This window comes from Mytilus edulis, chromosome 7, assembly GCF_963676685.1.
Source record: "Mytilus edulis chromosome 7, xbMytEdul2.2, whole genome shotgun sequence".
Taxonomy (NCBI): domain Eukaryota; kingdom Metazoa; phylum Mollusca; class Bivalvia; order Mytilida; family Mytilidae; genus Mytilus; species Mytilus edulis.
In genome coordinates this window covers 1,586,865-1,611,541 of record NC_092350.1, presented here as the reverse complement: position 1 = coordinate 1,611,541, position 24,677 = coordinate 1,586,865, and the positions used below count along the sequence as shown (strand labels likewise).

At 32.0% G+C, this 24,677-nt stretch overlaps 1 protein-coding gene across 1 annotated transcript; it reads left to right on the top strand.

The window, feature by feature from the left end:
• The first annotated feature begins 11,441 nt into the window (after positions 1-11,441).
• On the top strand, positions 11,442-12,773 carry LOC139482563 (uncharacterized). The gene has a single exon (XM_071266476.1). It carries the CDS (start codon positions 11,442-11,444, stop codon positions 12,771-12,773), a length of 1,332 nt encoding a protein of 443 aa, XP_071122577.1.
• Positions 12,774-24,677: the final 11,904 nt, after the last annotated feature.

Here is a 24,677-nt window from a genome sequence, read left to right as displayed (position 1 = left end):
AACCAATCCAGATAAATCAAATCCTATCATCATACAAGAGGGACGAAAGATACCAGAGGGACAGTCAAACCCAGAAATCGAAAATAAACTGACAACACCATGCATGGCTAAAAAAGAAAAAGACAAACAGACAAACAATAGTACACATGACACAACATAGAAAACTAAAGAATAAGCAAAACACGAACCCCACCATAAACTAGGGAGATATCAGGTGCTTCGGAAGGGTAAGCAGATCATACTCCACATGTGGCATCCGTCGAGTTGCTCATGTTATAACAAATCCGGTAAATAATTCGGTAGGTCACATTCATGACAGGGAAGGGGAATGTAGTTCCGACGTAAGGAACATATCCGATATCATCTGTGAAACGGTTATTCCATAACGGTCAACCAACTCGTGATGGCGTCCGTAACATTTACGAAGGGATAATTGCAACTCCACCATTTGGAACTTTTGGTTTAATAGCTTCCTTGTGAGCAGCAACCCTCTATCAAGAAAATCGTGATAGGAAATACAAGCACGGTAATATCGTATCAATTAGGAGAAACCCCGTATGCAGGTGTTGCTGGAATGTTGCTACTTAAAAATGGAAAGTTTACAATTGGAAAGCTGAAATAACCTCTTTTGTCGTAAATTTTTTTTTCAACCGACCCTCATTGTCAATTTCTAGGTGTACGTCAAGATATGAGGCCGACTTAACTGTAATCTGTTGTATCCTTTATCTCTAGTTCGATGGGATAGATGCGTTCAACATAGTCATAAGGGAGCAAGCATTTAACTTTAGGGCAGGGGGATTCTTTTCTTAGTCCGATTTTTTTTAGCAAAGCGTAAACAAATTTATTTAGTTTTTCGACGCGATCAATTAGATTATTTTTTTAAAATTAAACACTATAAGGTATCGGGAAAATTTAAATTCAGGATAATTATTTTTGTCATCTGCTTGATCAGAATATATTTTCCCAACATATTGGGGATCGGAATATTTAGAAAAAACACCACCCCGGAAGTAAAATGGTTGTCTCTTATTCAATTAAAAAAGAAAGAAAAAGGTCAATAGTGCAGGAAAAAACTCAGATCCACTAAAAGTGCTTTCAGTTGATAAAGAAAAAAAAACACACACCAGAAGTTGATCTCATTATTGACTCTTGTAAGACCAGCATTATATTATAAAAAGCATTGTATTGTGGATGGTAGAAACATTAAAACATTGAAACATTTTATTTCACTAAAAGTCTCACATGAGGCATGATAGTACAACACTATAACAAATAAGAAATAATGCATTAACAAACATATTTACAAATTCATGAAAAAATGGGAAGGTAAATATCATTTTTAAATTGACATTACAATTTTACAAATTATCGAAAAGAACGAAAACATTACAATTTTACAAAACTTAGCTAAGCTAACAAGAACAAATTTATATTTGCTGTTCATTAAATTAGAAAAAACTCATAATATTTTTAACTTTACAAATATTTGCTGGCAAAAATTCCAGCCGTTCAGCATTGAAGAAAGTTCAATCATACATGTAATGAAATTTATCTCCTAGCACATTTCTGTTACATAAATCACATATTATTTCTGATCTATCAATGCTATAAAATCTACTACATTCAATAGGTAACCTATGACTACTGCACCTATATTTACACAAATTCATTCTTAAATCAAAAGGCAATGTAGTGAAATATAATCCTAAAAACCAAACTCAGACTTGAACATTCTATGATTTAAACAGTTTGACGTATTAAATATCTGAGCTATCTATTCATTTATAAACAAATTGTGGTAATACTGTTTCACGTTTTTAGACAAATGACAGTTTGTATCTCTATATTGATTATTCCAGGCATTAATAAAACCACATTCAGATATTATATCTTTTACACAATTCAACCACTTAGAGTTTTATCCATCACCAGAATCAAGTTTAAATAGCATTTCATACAATGTACGAGAACTTTTCTCTTTTTTGCCAGTAACAATACGTTTCCAAAAAACAACCATGTTTGCCTTAATATCAACAGACATTGGTACTCTAATTAGTTCAACATATACAATGCAATGAGGTGTTCATTTTTCAACTTTCATTATATATTTACAAAATTCTAAGTGCAATGATTCAATAACATCATTTTCCACATACCACCAATCTTCTGCACCGTACAACAGTATAGGGCCAACTATAGCAAAAAGTTGGAACAATACATCTATAGGTAAATACAATTTTCTTGCCTTACGTAATACGTAAAACATTGCTTTTCTGGCTTGTTGAACCAGTCTAGATTTATTAACATGAAAAGTACCTGTTCTAGAAACTACAATACCTTAATATTGAAATTCATCAATAACAGATAAAAGGTTTTATTATATGTAAAATGAACATTTTCAGCCTGTCAGCATTTAGAAAATATAACAACATGTTTTTTGCAGTATTAACTTTGAGATTCCATGTTTCACAATAAAAATACATTGCAATCAATGCTGATTGTAACTCAGCTGCAGATTCTGCAAAAATTACTGTCAATATAACAACAGATACAATTTAAAATACACTTCAACATCACCATTGTCAAAAAGTAAATGAGACATATTACATACATCTCTTACACAAGATTTTGCATCTTTATACAAGTTTTGTAATACAATCAGTTATTTACCATCTATACCATTGCGTAACAATTTTTGCCATAATAATGTTCTGTTTACAGAGTCAAAAGCCTTACGAAAATCAACAAAGTCACAATACATTTTTTTTCTTCTAAATAAATACAAATCAAGATATTTCAAATTAAAGATATGATCAAAAGTGTCATACCCCTTTCTGAACCCTGCCTGTTCTTCACATAATAATCAAATAATTGAACAATATATTATTTAAAATACATGTATATAAACAATTTTCAATAACAACTCAATATTGAAATACCTCTATAGTTGTCAGCATTTGCAAGATCACCATTTTTTTTTTAAAATATGACAGATAAAACCCTTTGGCCATGAGTCTGTAATAATAACACTATCAAATACGATATTAATTATTTTCAAAAATACAGGCATAAGTTTACAAGCCGCATGTTTTAAAATTTCATTAAGTATCATGTGATCGCTACATGATTTGTTATTTTTCAAAGACTTTATTGCATTTACAACGTCATCTTCACAAAAAGACTGATTAAATACAGTATTGTACTCACTAATATTCTCTGGTAATACAACATCAATATCATTTTCTACATTATTCAAATTCTTAAAAAAGGGTTAAAAAGTAAGTCAAGAGCAACCTTCTGAGATACATTTTGACCTTTCTCAAAGCCCTTGTTTAACAATGACCAATTAGACTTAGGATCAGTGGTACGCACACAAATCAGTCCAGAAGAGAGATTTTCACAGTGAGTGCTGTCCCTTGACGTAATGGAAGTGTGAATTTTCAGAGAGACTAAAATCATCAAAAATGTAGAATTCACGAAAAGAATACACCATAGGACATTAAATATACTACATGGTGAGAAGAGGAAAACAACTGGGTCAATATCTTTATTTTTTTTACATAGGCGGTAATTGTAACCTTTTTTTTTCCTGTAGCTAAGTCCGCATCGTAAACTTGTATATGTATGATAGCTCGTTTCTAATTGGACTTAAGACCCTGTGACCACTTGATCATACGTTTACCAATATTTTAATACACATATAATGTCACTTAGTGAAACACGTCAGCTCTCGGAAGATTGCGGGATTCCGGTAAGAATATTATCATGTTTTTTGTCTGTGTCCAACTGGCCACATGTTCGAGGTCTTATATCGTAACATATTTAATTTCAAATCCTTCATATTTAATCAGAGACATATAATATGTATAATATGTCTCTGATTTAATCAAAGAGGGACGAAAGATACCAAAGGGACAGTCAAACTCATAAATCCAAAACAAACCGACAACGCCATGGCTAAAAATAAAAAAGACAAACAGAAAAACAATAGTTCACACGACACAACATAGAAAACTAAAGAATAAACAACACGAACCCCACCAAAAACTAGGGGTGATCTCAGGTGCTACGGAAGGGTAAGCAGATCCTGCTCCACATGTGGCACCCGTCGTGTTGCTTAAGTGATTACAAATCCCGTAAATAGTCTAATTCGGTAGGTCATATTCATGAAAGGGAAGGGGATTGTAGTTACGACGTAAGGAACATATCCGATATCATTTGTGAAACGGTTTTTCCATAACGGTCAACCAACTCGTGATGGCGTCCGTAAAATTTACGAAGGGATGATTTCAACTTCACCATTTGGAACTCTTGGTTTAATAGCTTCCTTGTGAGCAGCAAACCTCTATCAAGAAAATCATTGTTAAAAAAATATTTAGAGAAATTCGCAAACGTATGGACCATAAAGGGGAGGCGCACTGCCTCAATCCCCTCTCCATCAAATTTCGAAAGATTGTTATAGTTTAATTCGTTTTAAATGCTTTCCACTTTTTAAATTCCTGTGCCATAATGAAAACATATTTTTCAAACTTTTTAAATCTGGGCGCCACTAGTTAGTCTTGTGTGTACGAAACGCACTTCTGGAGTATTGAATTTGAAACCTGGTGCCTTTTGTTAGCTATTACTCGTGTGTTTCTTTGTCCAATATATTTTCCTATTTATTTGTAATGTAGTCCTGTAATGTTATGTTGTCTGTCATTTTAATATTATATTTAACATTGCCATTAAAGCAGGAGGTTTGGCATGTTACAAAACCAGGTTCAACCCACCATTTTTTCTTTAAAAAACGTCCTGTACCAAGTCAGGAATATAATGTAAACCAACTAATTTTCGCAGTTACTTTATTTCGCGTTTTACCCTCTCTAGTCCACTTCGTGGATATTTAATTTCGCGATTTTCTAATTTACTTGATGTAATTTGATAAAGAAAGATCCAAATTTTACATATTCGCGACGAATTATTTTAATTTAATGCATTTCCCTCAGTTTTAGTTTGCAACCCGTGTTTTTTTTCTATCGATTTATGAGTTTCGAACAGCGGTATACTAATGTTACTTTATTTTTCCAGTTGCTAAATGAGCGTCCGTATTTAAACTATTGAAACTTAAAAATAGAATTGTGTAATTTCCACATGACGTATAAAACTGGTTTTCCCAGGATTTTTATGTATTTTACTACCATGTATAGCAAATTGTTTATCCATTCGGTCATTACCATTTATTGTAAATGCGTTTGTGCCAATAAAATATTGTCTATATTGTCTATTGTAATAATTGTACACAATTATAAGAATTGAAAAGTCATTAGGGACAGTGAAATGGGTTCTAAACAAACAAAGACATCAACACAGAGTAAAACAGAAATCAGAAAAGTAGGAGACGGTAATTATTTAAAAGAATTCTGGGCATGCTTATCCAAAAGTCTCGACCTTCTTGGATACAGCCAAGATATGATTCAGTATCGGAGAGATAAGAACAAACATTTGGATGACTCACATGACAGTAAAGGATTTTCTGTGATAAATGTAAAAGCAGGAGGAAATGTAATGCCCTTTACCACTTGTAAGAAATTAAGAAAGTTTGGCAAAATTCTCAATTTCCAAGCGCAATAACTCTCACAAATTTAATCCCAACAGCAAAAGAATCAACTTGAAATCTCACTTATAAAAACCAAAAATAGAAACATTTGGTCAAAGCATTTCCTAACTGAAACTGAAGTGACAAGGACGTACAGATGGATGGACAGATCAACAGAAAACATTTAAAGTTATGGTGTTTTAAGAACACTTAACACATACCATAGGTAAAATCTCTTTGTTCTTACTGTGCTATAATTCGGATAATGCACATCTAAGGTGTGCATTAACTACCTCAGATAAACTGCACAGTTCATAAGTACTATAACCTTTAGGGGCGGATCCTTTATTTGAAAGGGGTGTAATTTCAAAAAATAAAAAAAATATCACCGAGTGAAGCGAGACTAAAAACAATTTTTGACGATTTTAGTGTAAAAATATGAAACAGTGTTTCTTATTCCTTAAACTAGGACACACAACATTTCATGATGTTTTGTGTACAGTGTAAATCTTAAATAAGTACTTGACTTTGTTGAACATGTTTCTTTTCTAACAAATCTTCTAGCTCAGGATATTTCAAGGTATGCTACACTATTTAATTTTTGACCAAATTGTGTATGATTTGGATGTTACCAATGAATTTCTTTGTTCCAGGCTTCAACTATTGAATGAAGTTCTGATGGTATGGCTAGGTTATTTGATTCACTGTTTGTCAGAATATTAACTACATGTTTTTGAAATAGGCCTTTTTCTTCTTTTCTTTCGAGCATTACACGGACGATATAATATTGAAGATTAGTATAGCATCCGCTAGTTGATGGTTTCCAGATACCATCAACCTTTTGTAGTGGGCTTAATCGTTTACAATCCTACATAACGTGATTACAATGCCCCTAACGATATATGTATAGCTTTCATTGCTGGAATAACTGTATTCTCCAGAATCAAATATTAAGTCTACATTTAGGTCAGTGAGCACTCGTTAAAGTTAAGACCTATTACGCATTCCGGTATGTGTGCAGACTTTATATGCTCTCCTCAATGTATCTATTTCTTGTCTCGAAATATATAGTTCAAACAGCTATTATTATTTTTCCATGCAATTATTTCCTTTTCGTTTTGCTTTACTTTAAATTGTGTATGTTGATCATCAAATTTTCTATTTTCTTTAAAGATTTTTTTCCATATTACAATGTTCTTCCAAGCATTCTTACAGTTTCTTATTCCAAGCATTGGCTCTTTGTTTTTTTAATAGATCATAAAAGGGCCAGTCGGAAGGTTAGTGCAATTTTTTCACCAGAGACCATAATTTTTCAAATCAATAGAATAAAATTGAGAATGGAAATGGGGAATGTGTCAAAGAGACAACAACCCGACCAAATAAAAAACAACAGCAAAATATATTTTTAAAGTCTTAGTAGTATTGAGCACATTTCATATATCCAATTTCTTTCTTTCACTGAATCTTGCAACTTCCTCAGTGTACGACTAGTAGGTCCAGGGTTGATCTCCACAACGCCTGAACACCATGATAGTAAACACAAGAAGGAGGCTTCGTATACATTGTAACCCTTTATCAAGAAAATCATGATAGGAAATGCAAGCACGGGAATATCGTATCAATTGGGAGATATATACACCGTATGCAGGTGCTGCTGGAATGTTGCTACTTAGAAATGGAAAGTTAGAAATGTGGCTGTATCTGTGATTTCTTCAAACTGTAGTTCAGAGGGATATATAATGTGGACAAATGATATTAAAAAACCAAAAATGTCGGCCGAAACGCATGTCTTGCGTACAAAATTTTATTCCCGGTATGTTGAATTTATTTGCGGTATATTATGATGTTCCGGGTAGTACAAGCCACACAAAAAAAAACAACAAAAAAAACCATACCACATATTATCAAATATTCGTTAAATGCATACATTGGGTGTTACCTGTATATTACTACGCAAGAGTATTGGTTTTTTTTATAGAATGTCATTTGCATTTTTCATTGAACCACTAATGTAATATGATTCTGTTTTGGAAATATACTTTTAAATCGTCTAACTACACTCATACGGTAAGAATGTCTTTCGATATTGCATAACGTAAAAATAATTCTTGTTTTGTCTTAACTAACTTTTTCAACTTTTTCTAATCTATATTTTCCCCTGAAAAAGCTTTTAATATAATAAGACATGTGCTCTTAGTTATAACCGACGTGTAATGGTTTGTTTACGGGAGTTTAAGGTGTATGTAGTTTCGATTTTAAATTATTATTAAGATGTATTAATATTTGCGGTTGCGATGTCGTCACATTTTGAGCAGGATCTGCTTACTGTTTATGAGATCCTGAGACTTTGAGATCGACCCATTTTTTGGTGGGGTTCGTGTTTAGTTTTAGATTAGTCTTTAGTTTTTTATGTTTGTTTTATATACTGTTACATTGTGTTGGTTTTTCCATTTTTTTAGCCATGTTTATTTTCGATTTTGAATGTCCCTTTGGTATCTTTGGTCTCTCTTTTGACTTTGTTGCTCTGAACGTTTTATCTTGATTATATCTTTTACCGTAATTCAATACAAATTACAAGCCTTATTAACATATCGTATAATTTTCAGATATTTTCGCCAACTAAATTGATAAAGAAAAAGTTGTGAATTCTCTATAAAACATTAAATTCTATTGTGAAATTGTGTACTAGTAGATGTGGTAATTTTTATAAATTTCCTGTTTACAATATTTTAATTTTTCGAAAAACTAAAGGATTTTCTTATCCCAGGCATAGATTACCATGCCATATACAAGGTTATAGTCAATGATGTGTCATTTCTTCATTTTCGAAGTTTGGCTATATAACAAAAGCTGATGTTCATTATGGAAGTTTCAAATATTTTCGTTCTTGTGAACATGACCATGAAAGTAGGGATCCTGGTTTCCATTTTTACATAGGCCTCAATTTATAAAGAAAATCTGATAATACACCGTCTTTCACGTTTCTGTCGTACCTTATTTCGAGTTCACAGAGATTAAGGCACACATTAGAAATAATGATAATTGAGAGAAATCATCGATGTGTTCTAACATAAAAATAAACATTGCTTGACATTTTCCTTTTGTTTTGAAGAAGATCTTTGCATGAACTCTTCATATCAGCACACACTATATCTGCTAGCTTTGGAGTATATTAAATATATATTGGCATAACGAGCATATTTCAATGGGCAAAACTCAGAATTAATGTTTTTTTTAAATTCAGCATTTTCATACTCTCCACATCGGTGTATAATTGGACCAGTGTGATTCTTTAAAGGAGAAACACCTCTTTGGTAAGAAGATATAGGTGAACTAAAGATTGCAACCAGAAATCTTAAGTCGAACGAAGACATGACAATGACATAAAGCGCACAAAAACAAACATATCTCCGTATAACCAAACACAGAAAACCAAAGATTACAAAACACAAAGCCAAACACAATCCGTGGATGAACTCAGGTGCGACAAAAGGCTAGCGTTTCCTGCTTCCCAGTGGCACCATCCCTGTAACTCTAAACAATAAAACACCCGGTGACAAGTCGGTATGTCTTATATCCCAGTGTGTCCTGATAAGGAGATTTGTTGTTCGTGGATTGAATATGCATTGTAGTCTGTAGTTTCACATGCTTATTTTTTCTGCTGATTTATTTTCACTTTTATACACATGTATTTGCTGTATTTTGCATCAATTTCCAGATTTGATAGGTTTACTTTTACAATAGTTGGTTCAAATAGGCAACGAGGGAAATTTGTATCACAGAAAATCAGTTTAACCCAAGCATGTTTTGTGCTTGTACAAATTCAGACTATCCGGACCATATTTTTGTCATTCTTAAATATAAGAGGATGTGGTATGAGTGCCAATAAGACAACTCTCCATGTAAGTCACAACTTGTAAAAAGTAAACAGTTATAGGTCAAAGTACGGCCTTCAACACGGAGCCTTGGCTCACACCAAACAACAAACTATAAAGGGCCCCAAAAATTTGTAAGTTTTTGTTTGGACCATAATGTTTCGGAGGAGACGGGTGTTAATGGTTTTGTATATTTTGTTGTACTTTCTTAAATTCATTAGTAATTCGTTTTGTCTTTTTTCATTTATAATGTATCATACAGACAGCTACGATGAAATGTTTTAACCGTCCGGTTAAGATGCAACAGTGCAGATGACATTTTGATAGAAGATTTGGAAATGGCGTGTTTACTATTTTACAATATGGACTATTAAATTAAATTAAATGGTTGAAATGTTCAATAAGCAAATGTAATATACACTGAACACTTTTCACAATTAATACTATTCAAAAGAGGAATTTGAAATTGAATTTGATTCTAGTGATATAGCAGCAATGGTTTTAAATTGCAAACAAAATTGATATCGAATTTTACGTGGTATATATAAGTTGACTATACTCTGCTAGTTCAAGCTACTAGTTGCAAAACAGACAATAAAACCAACATGTGTTACTGGTCATAAAAGCTCAATGCATAAACATTCATGAGATGGCCTGCGTTCGATGAATTGTTCTTAACGATATAATCGGATATGGCCATCTATTATAATATTTTTGGCTACACATAGGACAATATGAAATTATATCATTAGGTGTCTTATAAGAAATCAATTTAAGGAGGATTTACTTTAACCAAAAACGAAAGATGGTCAGAAAGGACTATTTTACTTTCTGGATTGAGAGGACTAAAAAAAATTATTTTGTGAACGTATTGTAATAATGCACCATGAAGGATGAACAATTTGTTTTAGTTTCTACTGTATGTGATGTATATTTTGAGCATGTACAATTGTTCAAACATATGTATTAACATTAATGGTATCAAATAGTCCTGGTACCTTTGATAACTATTTACTGCACTATATGCACATTTTGAAAATTAATGTCCCTTTAGTCAAGAAAGTATATATAACATTTATAATGCCATCTATTTTAAAGACAGATTTATAAAAACTCATATGCCAGCTATCAAAACAATAAGGTCTTTTAAAAGGGCAGTATCTACGAAATTGACAAAACACAAAAAAGAAAATTTGATGAATGATTTTCTTTTTACAAACATTGATAAATCCTAAGTTTAAATAATATTTTGTTATCAGCTGTCAGCTTTTTATTTTGTCAAAATATGCTGAAACACATCGATAATTTAATTAATTGGTTTGTAATTCAATATTTAAACTAATTTTAATCCTTATAATTACCTCAATTTAATTCTAAACTGGGATGGGTTACGCAATAGTTATTAAAAAGAAGAAAAAAAATGTCAACATTGAAAACGTGGCAGCCACCATAGAGATCCCTTTTGTAGAATGTTTCTTAACATAAAAATCATTCAAATAATGGTAAAACGATGATTTGCTGAATATTATTTTTATCTGTGACATGAAATAAATTAGACTTAGAATAATCGTTATAATAATGATAATTTGTGTTTATATTTATATTTATTTCAGGTCATATAACCTACGGATTTCTTCGGAGTTCATCTCGATGGTTAGTTATATTGAGTCTATTCTAATTGCTGATACTTTACAACGAATCTATGTATTGTAAATTGTTTCTTAATGACTTTTTTAAATTTTGATAGACATTTTAGAATAGTAAAAAAAAAGATTTTGGGTCGTTTCGGCGAACTTTAGCTAGACAGCTAATGCCCATTTGAATACTGGCTATGGAAGTCAGTTCTATATTTAACCAAAGTTTTTAAAATGGATTTTGTTTTGTGTATATCCGTTTCTGTCTGTGTTTGCTTTTATATCACGTTTGTTTTTGTATTCCAACTTTGTCATGTAGGTGTGAAGGATTCAGACAAAAAGCAATTCTCGATTAATATGGAATTTTGCAAACGTTTGTCAAAATGCTTAGATCTACTAGGATACAGTCAACAAATGATAGAGTACCGTAGAGAGAAGAATAAAAAGATGGACGACATACAAAATGCAAAATTCCCCGTTCCCGTCATTACATCTGGTGGTAAAGCAGAAGGAACTGCTCTTTATTTTGAAAGTGATATTGACCGACTTTACGCCGTGAAAGGAATAACTTGTGTGGAGTCTGGCACACATTGTTCAAGTCCCACTGTTTATCTCGATAAATATAATTGTTCCCCTGGTTATGCCAGATTAAGACTTATTCATGAAAATATTAGCTTTATACAAAACCACCTAAAATTAGAAAACGGATATGTTTTGAATCATGTATCTGGTGTTTTTAACACTCATATGGTGGATATTAACGGAGTAAGCATAACCAATCAAGGTAAAATTGGTCCAGCGGAACAGTACGGGAACGATTACATTAATTATGATTTTGTTGTCGGGTTGGTTTGCATCTGTCCCGATTTAGTTGAAAAGTGGGTAAAACGAGAGAGGAAGCATGGATGGCCTGAACCTGATCTAATTAAACAAATTTCTTTATTAGAAGGACATGCAGTGGCAGTTTCAAATAAAGATAGCAGGTATCCATTAACCGAGTGGAGAATTTGTTTCACAAAAGCTGAAATTATGCTTGTACATTCTTTTACAGAATCTCAAACGAAGTTGTACGTACTCCTGAAGCTGATGGCAAAGTCCGTTCTAAAACCTCTGTGTCCGGCAATGACGTCTTACATAATGAAAAACATAGTTTTCTGGGAAATAGAAACAAACCCTAGCCAACACTTTTCACAGGCCTCTTTAATTGATAGATTTATAGATACAATAATAATTCTAAAACATGCTCTAGAATCAAATTATTTAGAGAGTTATATGATAGCGAAAAGAAACTTATTCCAAGGACGTATTACAGACCTGGAAAGAAAAATATTGCTTGAACAGGTAGACGAACTTTTAAATGAAAAAGAAAATATATTCAAGCATTGTACGAAAATACACCGGGCAATGTTAAGATTGAAGGAGTCGCCGGATGAATATTTACAAGAAGCAGGCAAACGTGATCGTATTGAAAAGTTGGTTCTGAAAAAAAATGTGATTTTCAAAATGACAGAAAAATGTCATAACCCGGAAGAACTACCCATCCAAGATCGTCTTAAACAAAACGAAAAATACGTGAAATATGAAACGGAGTTATATAGACTAGTAATTCCAGATGAATCAGAGCTTTTAAAAGCCGGTCACAACTTGGAGGAAGTTTACATACATAGATTATTTGATATTTTATCATAGGAATTCGAAGCTTGCATGTAGGCTGCACAATTGTTAGTAGACTTAAACATGTCACTGCGATTAAGGTGATATCGGGTTTTAAAATCTATGATAAGCTAAAATATCTGTCCTGAAACAAATGTAATAAACAAAAATACTGAACTCAGAGAAATTTTCAAATCTTTACTTGTTAATCTCGCTATTGTAAAAGAGGGACGAAAGATACCAAAGGGACAGTCAAACTCATAAATCTAAAACAAACTGACAACGCCATGGCTAAAAATGAAAAAGACAAACAAACAACGGCATAGAAAACTAAAGAATAAACAACACGAACCCCACCAAAAAAACTAGGGGTGATCTCAGGTGCTCCGGAAGGGTAAGCAGATCCTGTTCCACATGCGGCACCCGTCGTAAAACATGTTAGTATTCTTGTCGTTCAGTTTTGCTTCATGCATTGACTATATTATGTTTCTTGGATAAATATATGACGTGGCTTTGTACTTATTCATCCCGTCATTGTGTTTTTGTACTATAATAAAATTGTGTATTCTTATCTTAAATTTTTGCTAATATGCTTGGTCTATATTCCAAATTGTGCGTCTTTGTTACATATTTGTTTGTTTTTATATGATTAAGATTATAATACAATGTTGACTGCTGTATCCCTGTTTTTGACATTTTTACCTTATATATTTGTTTGTTTTATTTACGCATAATTGTCAAAACAATAAAATTTGATGCAACTGTCATACAGGTGTGAGGTTTTGCTATAAAACCAGGTTCAATCCACCATTTTCTAAAAAAAAAATGCCTGTACCAAGTCATGAATATTACAGTTGTTATCTATTCGTTTGATGTGTTATATCTTTTGATTTTGCCACTTGTTTAAAGACTATCCGTTTTGAGTTCAGTTTCTTTGTGATTTTATCCCTTATCAAAGGCAAAATTAACCGCTCAAATAAAGGCAACAGTAGTATACCGATGTTCAAACTCATAAATCCATGGACAAAAAACAACACACACATGAAACAAATGGTAAACAACAGTCATATTCCTGACTTGGTAGAGGCATTTGATTATGTCGAAAATGGTGTATTAAACCTGGTTTATAAACATAATAGGTTATAAAAAATCCGAAATAGGGGTATAGCAGTCAATATCACTATTAAAAATAAACAATTAAGTCAACAAAGTAAAAACAAAATGGCTTATAAACGAAGCACATAACCAAAAATGGAAGACAAGAATACTAAAAATGACCACAGCACAACAACACATAATACTGAGACACGTGATAAACGACGTCACTTCCTATCAAACGAAAAACAAATATTTTTGTACGTTGTTTCAGAGTGGGCTTCGAACAATCTATGTGGATTTCGGTATCTACATAGCAGTGAAACATTAGACAGCTTCCGAGTTCATCCTTCACCAGGGGAAAAAAACTCGTCAATTAAGCGCACCTTTATGACGTCATTTACCAGATAGAGGGTATCTTCTGTATCCCTGCAATATTAACATTCATCAAACGTCGCGGTGATCATCATAGTGCAGGATAAACCAGAAATAATGTTTGTTTTGTAAGTAATTGATCACAAATCCCTTATGACAGCAGTGCTGATTGTCAATTTAACTTTCCGAATAATTCGTGCAATATAGCATTACAGTTTTCCAACCACACACTCAACATTGGAAAGGAACGCATGAATTATATTATTTAAAACCAGAGTTTTTGACGGAATTGCATAAAACTCGAATGTTGTCTATTAACGTTAGACTTTGCGTAATCTTAACAATTATCCCAAGGATCAATTGTTTTTGTGGTGAAATGAATTATCAATGATATTGTCATACTTATAAAGTTAACTATTTATACAACTTTAAATTTTTAAATGCTAAGGATTTGTTATCTTTGGAACAGGTTATGTTTGGATATCTTACAAAATGTTTGGTCCTCAATGCTTAAACTCGTCCTTTTTATTCGAGAATACTTGAGGAGTTTTTTGTAGGCAAAATGTATGTGGGGCGTACAACCGTTTAAACCTTGATTCATAAGGTTAGTTTACTTATACCAGGACCGTTGGATTTCCTTTACTTTATGTAGAAAATCAAGCTTATATGTTATAGTAGATTTAATTCATTACTTCATCATAAACTGTGACTTGAACTGCATACTTTTTCCTCTTACTTATGCAAACCATCCTAAACAAATCTATACATTGAATTACATTACCGAAAATCTTCCTGTTCAAAATGACACGATTTTGAATTAACAAAGGGAAACAGATTTGAAGTTCAAAACGTCATGTTACACTTATATGAGGAAACTACACACAGGAAAAGAACGCAGATTTGATTGCCATGACTTCACGGTACATAGATCCGACGAATGAAAACAGATTTGAATTTTGACAACTCTTACATAAGCATAGTCGATATACTTTGACTGTCCCTCTGGTATCTTTCGTCAATCTTTTACATTAGCATAGTCGATATCTGTCGTTCTTGGTAGGATATTTTTTTCTGTTTTTTATTTACATGTTTCTAGATCTTTCTTTCCCATGTCTTAGAAAAAGACGATGTGGTATGATTGCTTAACTTGTTTGCTATTGGGAGAGTTATTATTTTATTGCTAATCTCTGTTTAATTATTTTTTCTCTCAGAGAGGTTATTTAGAGCTTTCTCTATTGTACCTCTGAGATGATCGACTATTATGATCTTTTTTAATATACAATTAAGGGACTCTCATTAATTCGACATCGAGGCTGTCGAGAGGCTAAGCGTCTTGCTTTTCATAAATTACCATTTATTCGAGAAGCCACGCTTGGTCAAAAGTCAGGGGAAATATAATTTAGTCAAACAGAGTTATCCTTCTTTTAATATTAAAAAATAGTTACTCGTCTTAGTACTTTAAACTCATCATAAATACCAGGATTAAAATTTTGTTTTTGTGCCACTCGCACGTTTCTTCTACAACAGATTTATTAGGGACTTTTTCTCGCTAAAAAAGGACGGAGTTGAAGAGCATTCAGGACCAAAATCATTGACTAATTTGGTATTTGATACGACTGTCATGCAAGAGAGAAGTAAAGCGCTATAAAACCAGGTTCAATCCACCATTTTCTATATAATAAAATGTTTGTACCAAGTCAGGATCATGACAGTTGGTATCCATTCATTTGATATGTTTGAGATTTGTTTGGTCATTTGATTAGGGACTCTCCGTCTGGATTTTCCGCAGAGTTTAGTATTTTTATGATTTTACTATCTAATATTAATCATATAATATTGAAATTTATGTAACATGTTAGTCATTACACAGCATGAACCACCATTGACATTAATCATAGTACACATTTATATATGATATACAAAACAGAGAACCTACCTCAATTTTTTTTGAAAAGTGACAATATTTTCGTACTGCCTTACAATACCAAATGTAGGCATGGATTTTTTTCAATATATAATAACTAGCATTTGAAAGAGAAACCTGTCGATTGAATACACAGGTAAGATAGCGGCGCCTGTTTCTTGTAAATGTCAACGAACGTCTAATGCATATTTCCTAAAACGAAGGAATAACCTAAGTATTTAGGTGGATATACTTCGCCTGATGATTAGAAACGTGTAAAATATATAAGGCGTCCGATTTTTACGATGTTTTTTTCTGGATGCTTATTTCATTAGATCATACATGAGTGGTTAAACATACGTTTCTATATTTATGTGTCAATATGACTCATTTTCTTTGGCTAAGTCAAGTTTGACATCGGATATAACTTTTCAATTATTTGGATGTTAAAATTAATAAGAAATTCTCAAGTTGATTTAGTAATACCAAATTTCATTAGTTTTCGTTACTCCTGATGTAAGATGAAATGTGGAGTAAATTCCAGACAGATGAACTATATGAGACAATATCTGAAAAAGTCAAATTTTTGGAAATAAGAAAAAACAATTTTTTTTTTTAGACCCAGTATTTTAATAGCACAAATCGAAGAACACACATTGGGGATCTAGGAACTGTTGTCTGTAATTCAAACAATTGTTAAACAAGGAAACAATGGCTATTTTAAAAATGGTACAAAACAAATCCAGTTCTTTCCTGTTACCAAAGTGAATCAATTTAAAAAAGTTTCTAATGATAATAAGGAATAAGTTTAAGACAATATTTGTGGTTTACTAGTATATCCTGCAATAGTTTATCAAATGCCAATCATTTATTTTAGCATTTGCAATACAAAAGGTTTAGAAATATACTTAAATATAGTCAGATATGTCGGTAACATGAAAGAATCTTGAGTAACAGCACAACGGTAACAGGACAGAGTTGGTAACAGAAAGGATTTTTCTGCTTTATTTTAAAGTTTAAGAAAAATACACCATTTTAAATTGGTCACAATTGGATGATAACAGCAAACAATGTCATCTATCCTTTGAAACTGTATTTGCAAGATGAAAAATCTGCCTAGGTAAGGAAAAATCCTAAAACAAATTCCTTTCTGTTACTATCTACTAAACTAGAATTGCACAATGTTCTCTGCTGTTATCAAAAGCAAAAAACCTATTTTTTTTATTAAATATAATGTATATTATTTTGAAATTTATTTAATATGGTGGTGATAACTTATATTAAATAAAATGGTTGGCATATAGTAGATTAACTTTTCGATTCTTCAGTGAAATTGTCTTGAACATCCTTCCTGTTACTGATGATGGTTATGCTGTTACTTTTTATCAGGTAACATGACAGAACATAACAGAAAGGAATTACGCGATAGTTTTTGTCCTTTTTATCACATTAAATGTAAGTGTATTTCCTGTGACATATAACTTTTAAAAAGATGATATAAAAACACACTTAATGCTGTGGTGCACACTTAAAAATATTCTCAGAAAGTGTAAGAAAAGACTGCAACAGGATAGAACACCAATAAGTATTTTTCTATAAATTCTTACCTTGGATGGGCTTGATTTTTCAAACCTGGCCGCCTTTCCAACTATTTCTTTGTACTAATGCATTCAGGAAATGATGCTCTTCACAATACATAATGGGAAAATAACTCTTGGTCTTGTAAACGTTTCCACAGGTAAAAAAAAAAAAAAAACAGTGGTAACAGGAGGGAAATCACCCCTGGGGACAAATTTTTTTTCTCTTAAAATTTGCAAAATTTTATTACATGCTATAGTTATAATATAAACAGACAAATTAGGGGCAAGTTTATTATATAATATACCATATATGTGAGAGAATCGGACGCCTGTTTAATTAATTTGGATATTATTTGAATGATTTAGTTTTCAAAAAAACACAGGGGACAACATGATTTTAGGGGGGGTTGAACATTTAAATTACAATATTTTATTGGAAGAAATATAAGAATGAGTGTTTAATTGGCAGGCCATGGTGCATTATATAATTTAGTTTATACTGAAACTTAAAATTTTCAAAAAAGATGGTTGAATAAAAAAATAATTGCTGGTGAAGTGCGGGACATGGAAATTAAACTTTTTCAGATATTGTCTCATATAACGGGGAAACAACCAAATGTATAACGATACTTCAGGAAGAGAAAATCTTAACTATCATGGTCCATTTTACGTAGTTTCTTTCAAAGACTATATGATAGCATATTGACATTTTTGCTCCCACTCCTAAATGCCACGTACTTTACAAAGCGGTTAAAATAATTTTAAAAGTATTTCGTTTAACCCACCTGGGGTTCTACTTATTTATGATAATGTACAATCGAAAATTTAAAATGCCACGCACTCTCTGTTTAATTTATTCAAATTGAGTTATTCCTCTTCTGTCGATGAAAAGGTCTACACTGATATTCAAATGAATTAGTAATATAACCTAACAATTATATTTCAATACTACTTAAAAAGCTAGACTCTATAAGATAGCTGTCATAGAATTCTGTTAAATAAATGTAGAAATGAAAAAGAAACAAAGGTCTCCTTCAGTTAGAATTGTTAACAGTAGTATACGAATCATAAATCGATTGAGAGAAAACAAATCCGGGTCATAAACTCAAACCGAGGAAAACTCATCAACTATAAGAGGAAAAAAACGGAACAACAGAAATACTGAAGTGCAACAAAAACAAACGCCAATGCAACATACATAGAAACGAACTTTTTTATAACAACTGCCATATTCTGACTTAGTACAGGACATTTTTAGAAAAAATGGTGGGTTGAACCTGGTTTTATAGCGCGCTTAATGGCATTGTGAAAGATATTGCTAAAATGGCAACATGACATGACAGGAATACATCGCGATGCTTGTAGAAGAGTAAATACTCTATTATCATGATCCATTATACGACCTTATCGAATTTCATTGAACGGCTACACAAGCTATGTCATGATTACTTCTTGATACTACTTATTATGCCAGGCGCTTCATGGAGAAGAAGCACAATTCAATGTTTATGTCATTGGGTTTTTTCAGGCAGGGATTCAAATATACGACTGCTCCCGCAAGAGGTCAACAACACCACCAAAACCCAACACGGAGTTTGATATTTAAAAGATAATTTGAAATCATATAAAGGCCATTTAAGTTGTTACATTTAGATATTATGAATGTCAAAATCATAGTTTCAAGCTGAATTCTGGAGATGTTGCATTTTAAAATTTTCTATATTTTGATTATTTCAATTAAATCTTTTGATAACCTTTTTTTTCCTTCAAGATACTACTACTACACATTATATTCCGGAAAAAATTTCGGGCTAAAATTGTTAGGTATATTTTCAAATGATACATAAATAAAGGCAACATTAGTATACCAGTGTTCAAAAGTCATAAATCGATTGAAATAAAAACAATTGATTTGTCCACCAGGATGAAAGTGGCAATTTGCAATTCAGGTCAAAAAGTACAGAGCAGGTTAGGGTAATAACAACACCCCAAACCTATATTAGCAAAAGGACCAATGCATTTCGTTGTGGGCCATGAATTACATACCAATTTTTCAAAAACATGATAGTTAATGGGGTTATGAAATACAATTGTCTTTTTAAAAACCAGGATAATTGTTCAAAGAAGATGCGGAAGATACCAAATAAGGAGTCAAACTCGTTAGTCGAAAACGAACAGACATTGCCATGGTAAAACACAAAAACGACCAAACAGCAGTACAAAACACAACATAGAAAACTAAACACTGAGCAAAAATACAAATAGGGTTGCTGTGGTCAATAAAATAAAACTAAACATTAAAGTGTCTGGAACATGAATCAAATGAAACATTCTATATCTATAATCTTTAACTGATGTTCGTAGTTTTATTCGTTTCATTAATACACTTTTAGTTCAGCAAAAACTCTTTCTTTGACATATCATTCCAATCAGAAGTATTTCAATACATTTATTAAAATATTCTGGTTTGAAAAAATACAAAGACTATAATTTTTTTAGATTGAGTTGTAAGAACCATACAAATCAGACCAAAATTCGTCTTTTATTTCATATTTGAATGCTCCTAAATCAATCAAAGGTCGTATACATGAACTGGTATAAACTTGTAATCATTATGATCCCACACACTAATCAATCATAAGTTGTATACATGTACTGGTATAAACTTGTAATCATTATGATCCCACACACTAATCAATCAAAAGTTGTATACATGTACTGGTATAAACTTGTAATCATTTTGATCCCACACACTAATCAATCAAAAGTCGTATACATGTACTGGTATAAACTTGTAATCATTATGATCTCACACACAAATCAATCAAAAGTTGTATACATGTACAGGTATAAACTTGTAATCATTTTGATCCCACACACTAATCAATCAAAAGTCGTATACATGTACTGGTATAAACTTGTAATCATTATGATCTCACACACAAATCAATCAAAAGTTGTATACATGTACAGGTATAAACTTGTAATCATTTTGATCCCACACACTAATCAATCAAAAGTCGTATACATGTACTGGTATAAACTTGTAATCATTATGATCCCACACACTAATCAATCAAAAGTCGTATACATGTACTGGTATAAACTTGTAATCATTATGATCCCACACACAAATCAATCAAAAGTTGTATACATGTACAGGTATAAACTTGTAATCATTTTGATCCCACACACTAATCAATCAAAAGTCGTATACATGTACTGGTATAAACTTGTAATCATTATGATCCCACACACAAATCAATCAAAAGTTGTATACATGTACTGGTATAAACTTGTAATCATTATGATCCCACACACAAATCAATCAAAAGTTGTATACATGAACTGGTATAAACTTGTAATCATTATGATCCCACACACAAATCAATCAAAAGTTGTATACATGAACTGGTATAAACTTGTAATCATTATGATCCCACACACTAATCAATCAAAAGTCGTATACATGTACTGGTATAAACTTGTAATCATTATGATCCCACACACTAATCAATCAAAAGTCGTATACATGTACTGGTATAAACTTGTAATCATTATGATCCCACACACAAATCAATCAAAAGTTGTATACATGAACTGGTATAAACTTGTAATCATTATGATCTCACACACTAATCAATCAAAAGTCGTATACATGTACTGGTATAAACTTGTAATCATTATGATCCCACACACTAATCAATCAAAAGTTGTATACATGTACTGGTATAAACTTGTAATCATTATGATCTCACACACTAATCAATCAAAAGTCGTATACATGAACTGGTATAAACTTGTAATCATTATGATCCCACACACTAATCAATCAAAAGTCGTATACATGTACTGGTATAAACTTGTAATCATTATGATCCCACACACTAATCAATCAAAAGTCGTATACATGAACTGGTATAAACTTGTAATCATTATGATCCCACACAGGTCATTACTTGTTTTTGTTTGAACAAAGGTTAAAAAATAATTAATTGAATTTAGCAATTTATCATATCTTATTAAACCCTGGTTACCACCCTTCCCCATGTGAAATTTAAATATCGTTTTAAAGAAATAAATCTACAATGTTTTTCAATACAGAAATGCTAGCATACGCTATAAATGCATTACTTTAGGATACGGCATATTTTGTTAATAGTGAACAAAAAGGTAAAACATGCTACACAAATTATCAAGTGATCAGTATCTGGAAGGTTTTTTTTATTGACAAACCTATTTGTTGAATTTAAAGGTAGAATTTTTCAACAAATTGTCGACATTCCTATGGGAACGAACTGTGAGCCTCGCCTTACCGACCTCTTGGTATTTTCGTGTGAGTTGTAGTTTTTTCAGACAAGAAGATCAAAGACGCCAGATAATGTAATTGATGATGTTCTTTCCATTAACAATCCAAACTTTTCTGATTAGGTTCCATTAATATATTCTAGAGAACTACAAATTGAAGAAACACTCAACACGGTTGCCTTCGCCTCATGATTAGACTTCTTCCTCGAATTTGACATAAGCGGTCATCTCAGTACCAGAATCTATGAAAAACGAGACTATTTTAATTTTGAAATTATCATCTCCCCTCTGGAGTAGCAATATCTCAACTTCACCTGCACATGGGATATAAAATAAATGTTCCCATTTCATTCGGTATTCAAGAGCTTTCAGCCTCTACTCAGACTTTATAAAACGTCACCAGTGTCTGAGCCGAAAGTTGATGAACCACGTTATATCAAAGAACGTCTCATCTTTTTTCTAAAAAAAAGTTCATCGGAAGATACCAAGACCTTGTTGATAAATATTCCGTTTCAACTTCACAAGTGATACATGATGGTCTTGAAGTACAGCTTTAGGGTACTGACGTTGTTTATCATCTTAATAACGTGTTATCGTTTTCTTTTATTTGAAATTATCAATTTCCCCTCACCGAAGAAGCAATATACCAACTTCAACTACATATGGAATATACATTTCCAAACGTGTTCGGTATTCAAAAGCTTGCAGCTCATACTCAGACTTTGTAAAACATCACCAGTGTCTGAGCAGAAAATTCGTCTCATCTTTTTTTCAGAAAAAGTTCATAGGAAGGTATCCAGACCTTGTTGATAAGTATTCCGTATCAACTTCACAAATAATTCACGATGGTCTTGAAGTATAGATTCCGTTATATCAAAGAACGTCTCATCTTTTTTCTAAAAAAAAAAGTTCATCGGAAGATACCAAGACCTTGTTGATAAATATTCCGTTTCAACTTCACAAGTAATACATGATGGTCTTGAAGTACAGCTTTTGGGTACTGACGTTGTTTATCATCTTAATAACGTGTTATAGTGTTGTTTTATTTGAAATTATCGATTTCCCCCACCTAAGTAGCAATATACCAACTTCACGTTGTTTATCATCTTATAACGTGTTAAAGTATTCTTTTTTGTCTTTATGAATAAACTTTTACTGTTTAGTCTGTTTTGGTGATATCCATTTGACGTGACTCTATACTCATACATCCCGTCATTGTGTTATTGTTCTAAAATAATTTTGGTATTCTTGTCTTTCATTTTTGCTAATGGACTTTGTCTATATGCCTTTTGGTGTTGCTTTGATATACCATATAACATGTCTCTGCATTTTTACATCCCGTCATTGTGTTATTGTGCTATGGTAATTTTGTGTATTCTTGTCTATAATTTTTGCTGATGTGCTTTGTCTATATGCCTTTTTGTGTTTCTTTGTTACATATTTATTTGTTTGGGTAGTGATTAAGATTATAACACAATGTTTGAATGCTGTATCCCTATTTTTGATATTTTTACCTATAATAATGTATGTTTGTTTTGTTCACACATCGTTGTCAATATAATGGAATTTGATGCGACTGTCATACAAGTGAGAGGTTTATCTAGCTTTAAAACCAAGTTTAATCCACCATTTTCTACATAAGAAAATGCCTGTACCAAGTCAGGAATACGACAATTGCTATCCATTCGTTTGGTGTGTTTGAGCTTTTGATTTTGATATTTGATAAGGGACTTTCCATTTTTGAATTTTCATCGGAGTTCAGTATTTTTGTGATTTTACTTTTTATTTGTCTTTGTAAATTATTACCTGAACTCTTTAGTTTCAGTAATATCCCTTTAGCGTAGTTCGGTAAGAATACATAGACAATAATAGTACATTGACTTGACATATCAACGATATAAGGATGAGGCTTAGAAACTAGGAAATGCGAGGCTATTTTCCCGTTTCGGGGCGAATCCTTATATCGTTGATATGTCAAGTCATTGCACTATTATTGTCTTTATACTGCAATCTAAAAAAAACATTTTTAATTGTTGTTTAATGCGTCAAGGTTAATATTTATTTGATTTAAATATTGAGGGAAATCCCCTTTAAAAAGGCCTCATATCATGCTCACGGAGAAATATACAACACAATGAAATGTACATTCATTTTCACCTGTTGAAACCCATACTCGACGGTGAACGAAATCGTTTGAGTATGGACTAAAATATCAATCATAAGCATAAAACATAATGATTTATAGGTTGCAAACAAAACATAATAACACATAAAATATGTTTTTCAATAATTGCAAAAGAAACAAAGTTTAGTCGTTCCACGCATCGTTGTATGCATAAACAAGAACAGGTTGAAGAGGTCGTATGAACAATTAAATATTATTTCGGCAATTTCTATTTAAATATTCATGAGGAAAAATGATATCAGGTCAGTGACTGCATATGACATAGAAATATACAGTCAACGCATTTTGAATGCTCAAATAGAACGAGTGCAGTATAAATCCCGTTATTGTGCTATGGATTTTTTTTTGTATTCTCGTCTTCCATTTTTGTTTACGTGCTTACTCCATATGCATTTTTGTGTTTCTATGTTTACATAATTGTTTTTTTATAGTGATTAAGATTATAACACAAGATGGCCCCTATTTTGACATTTTACCTATTATGTCTTTGTTTT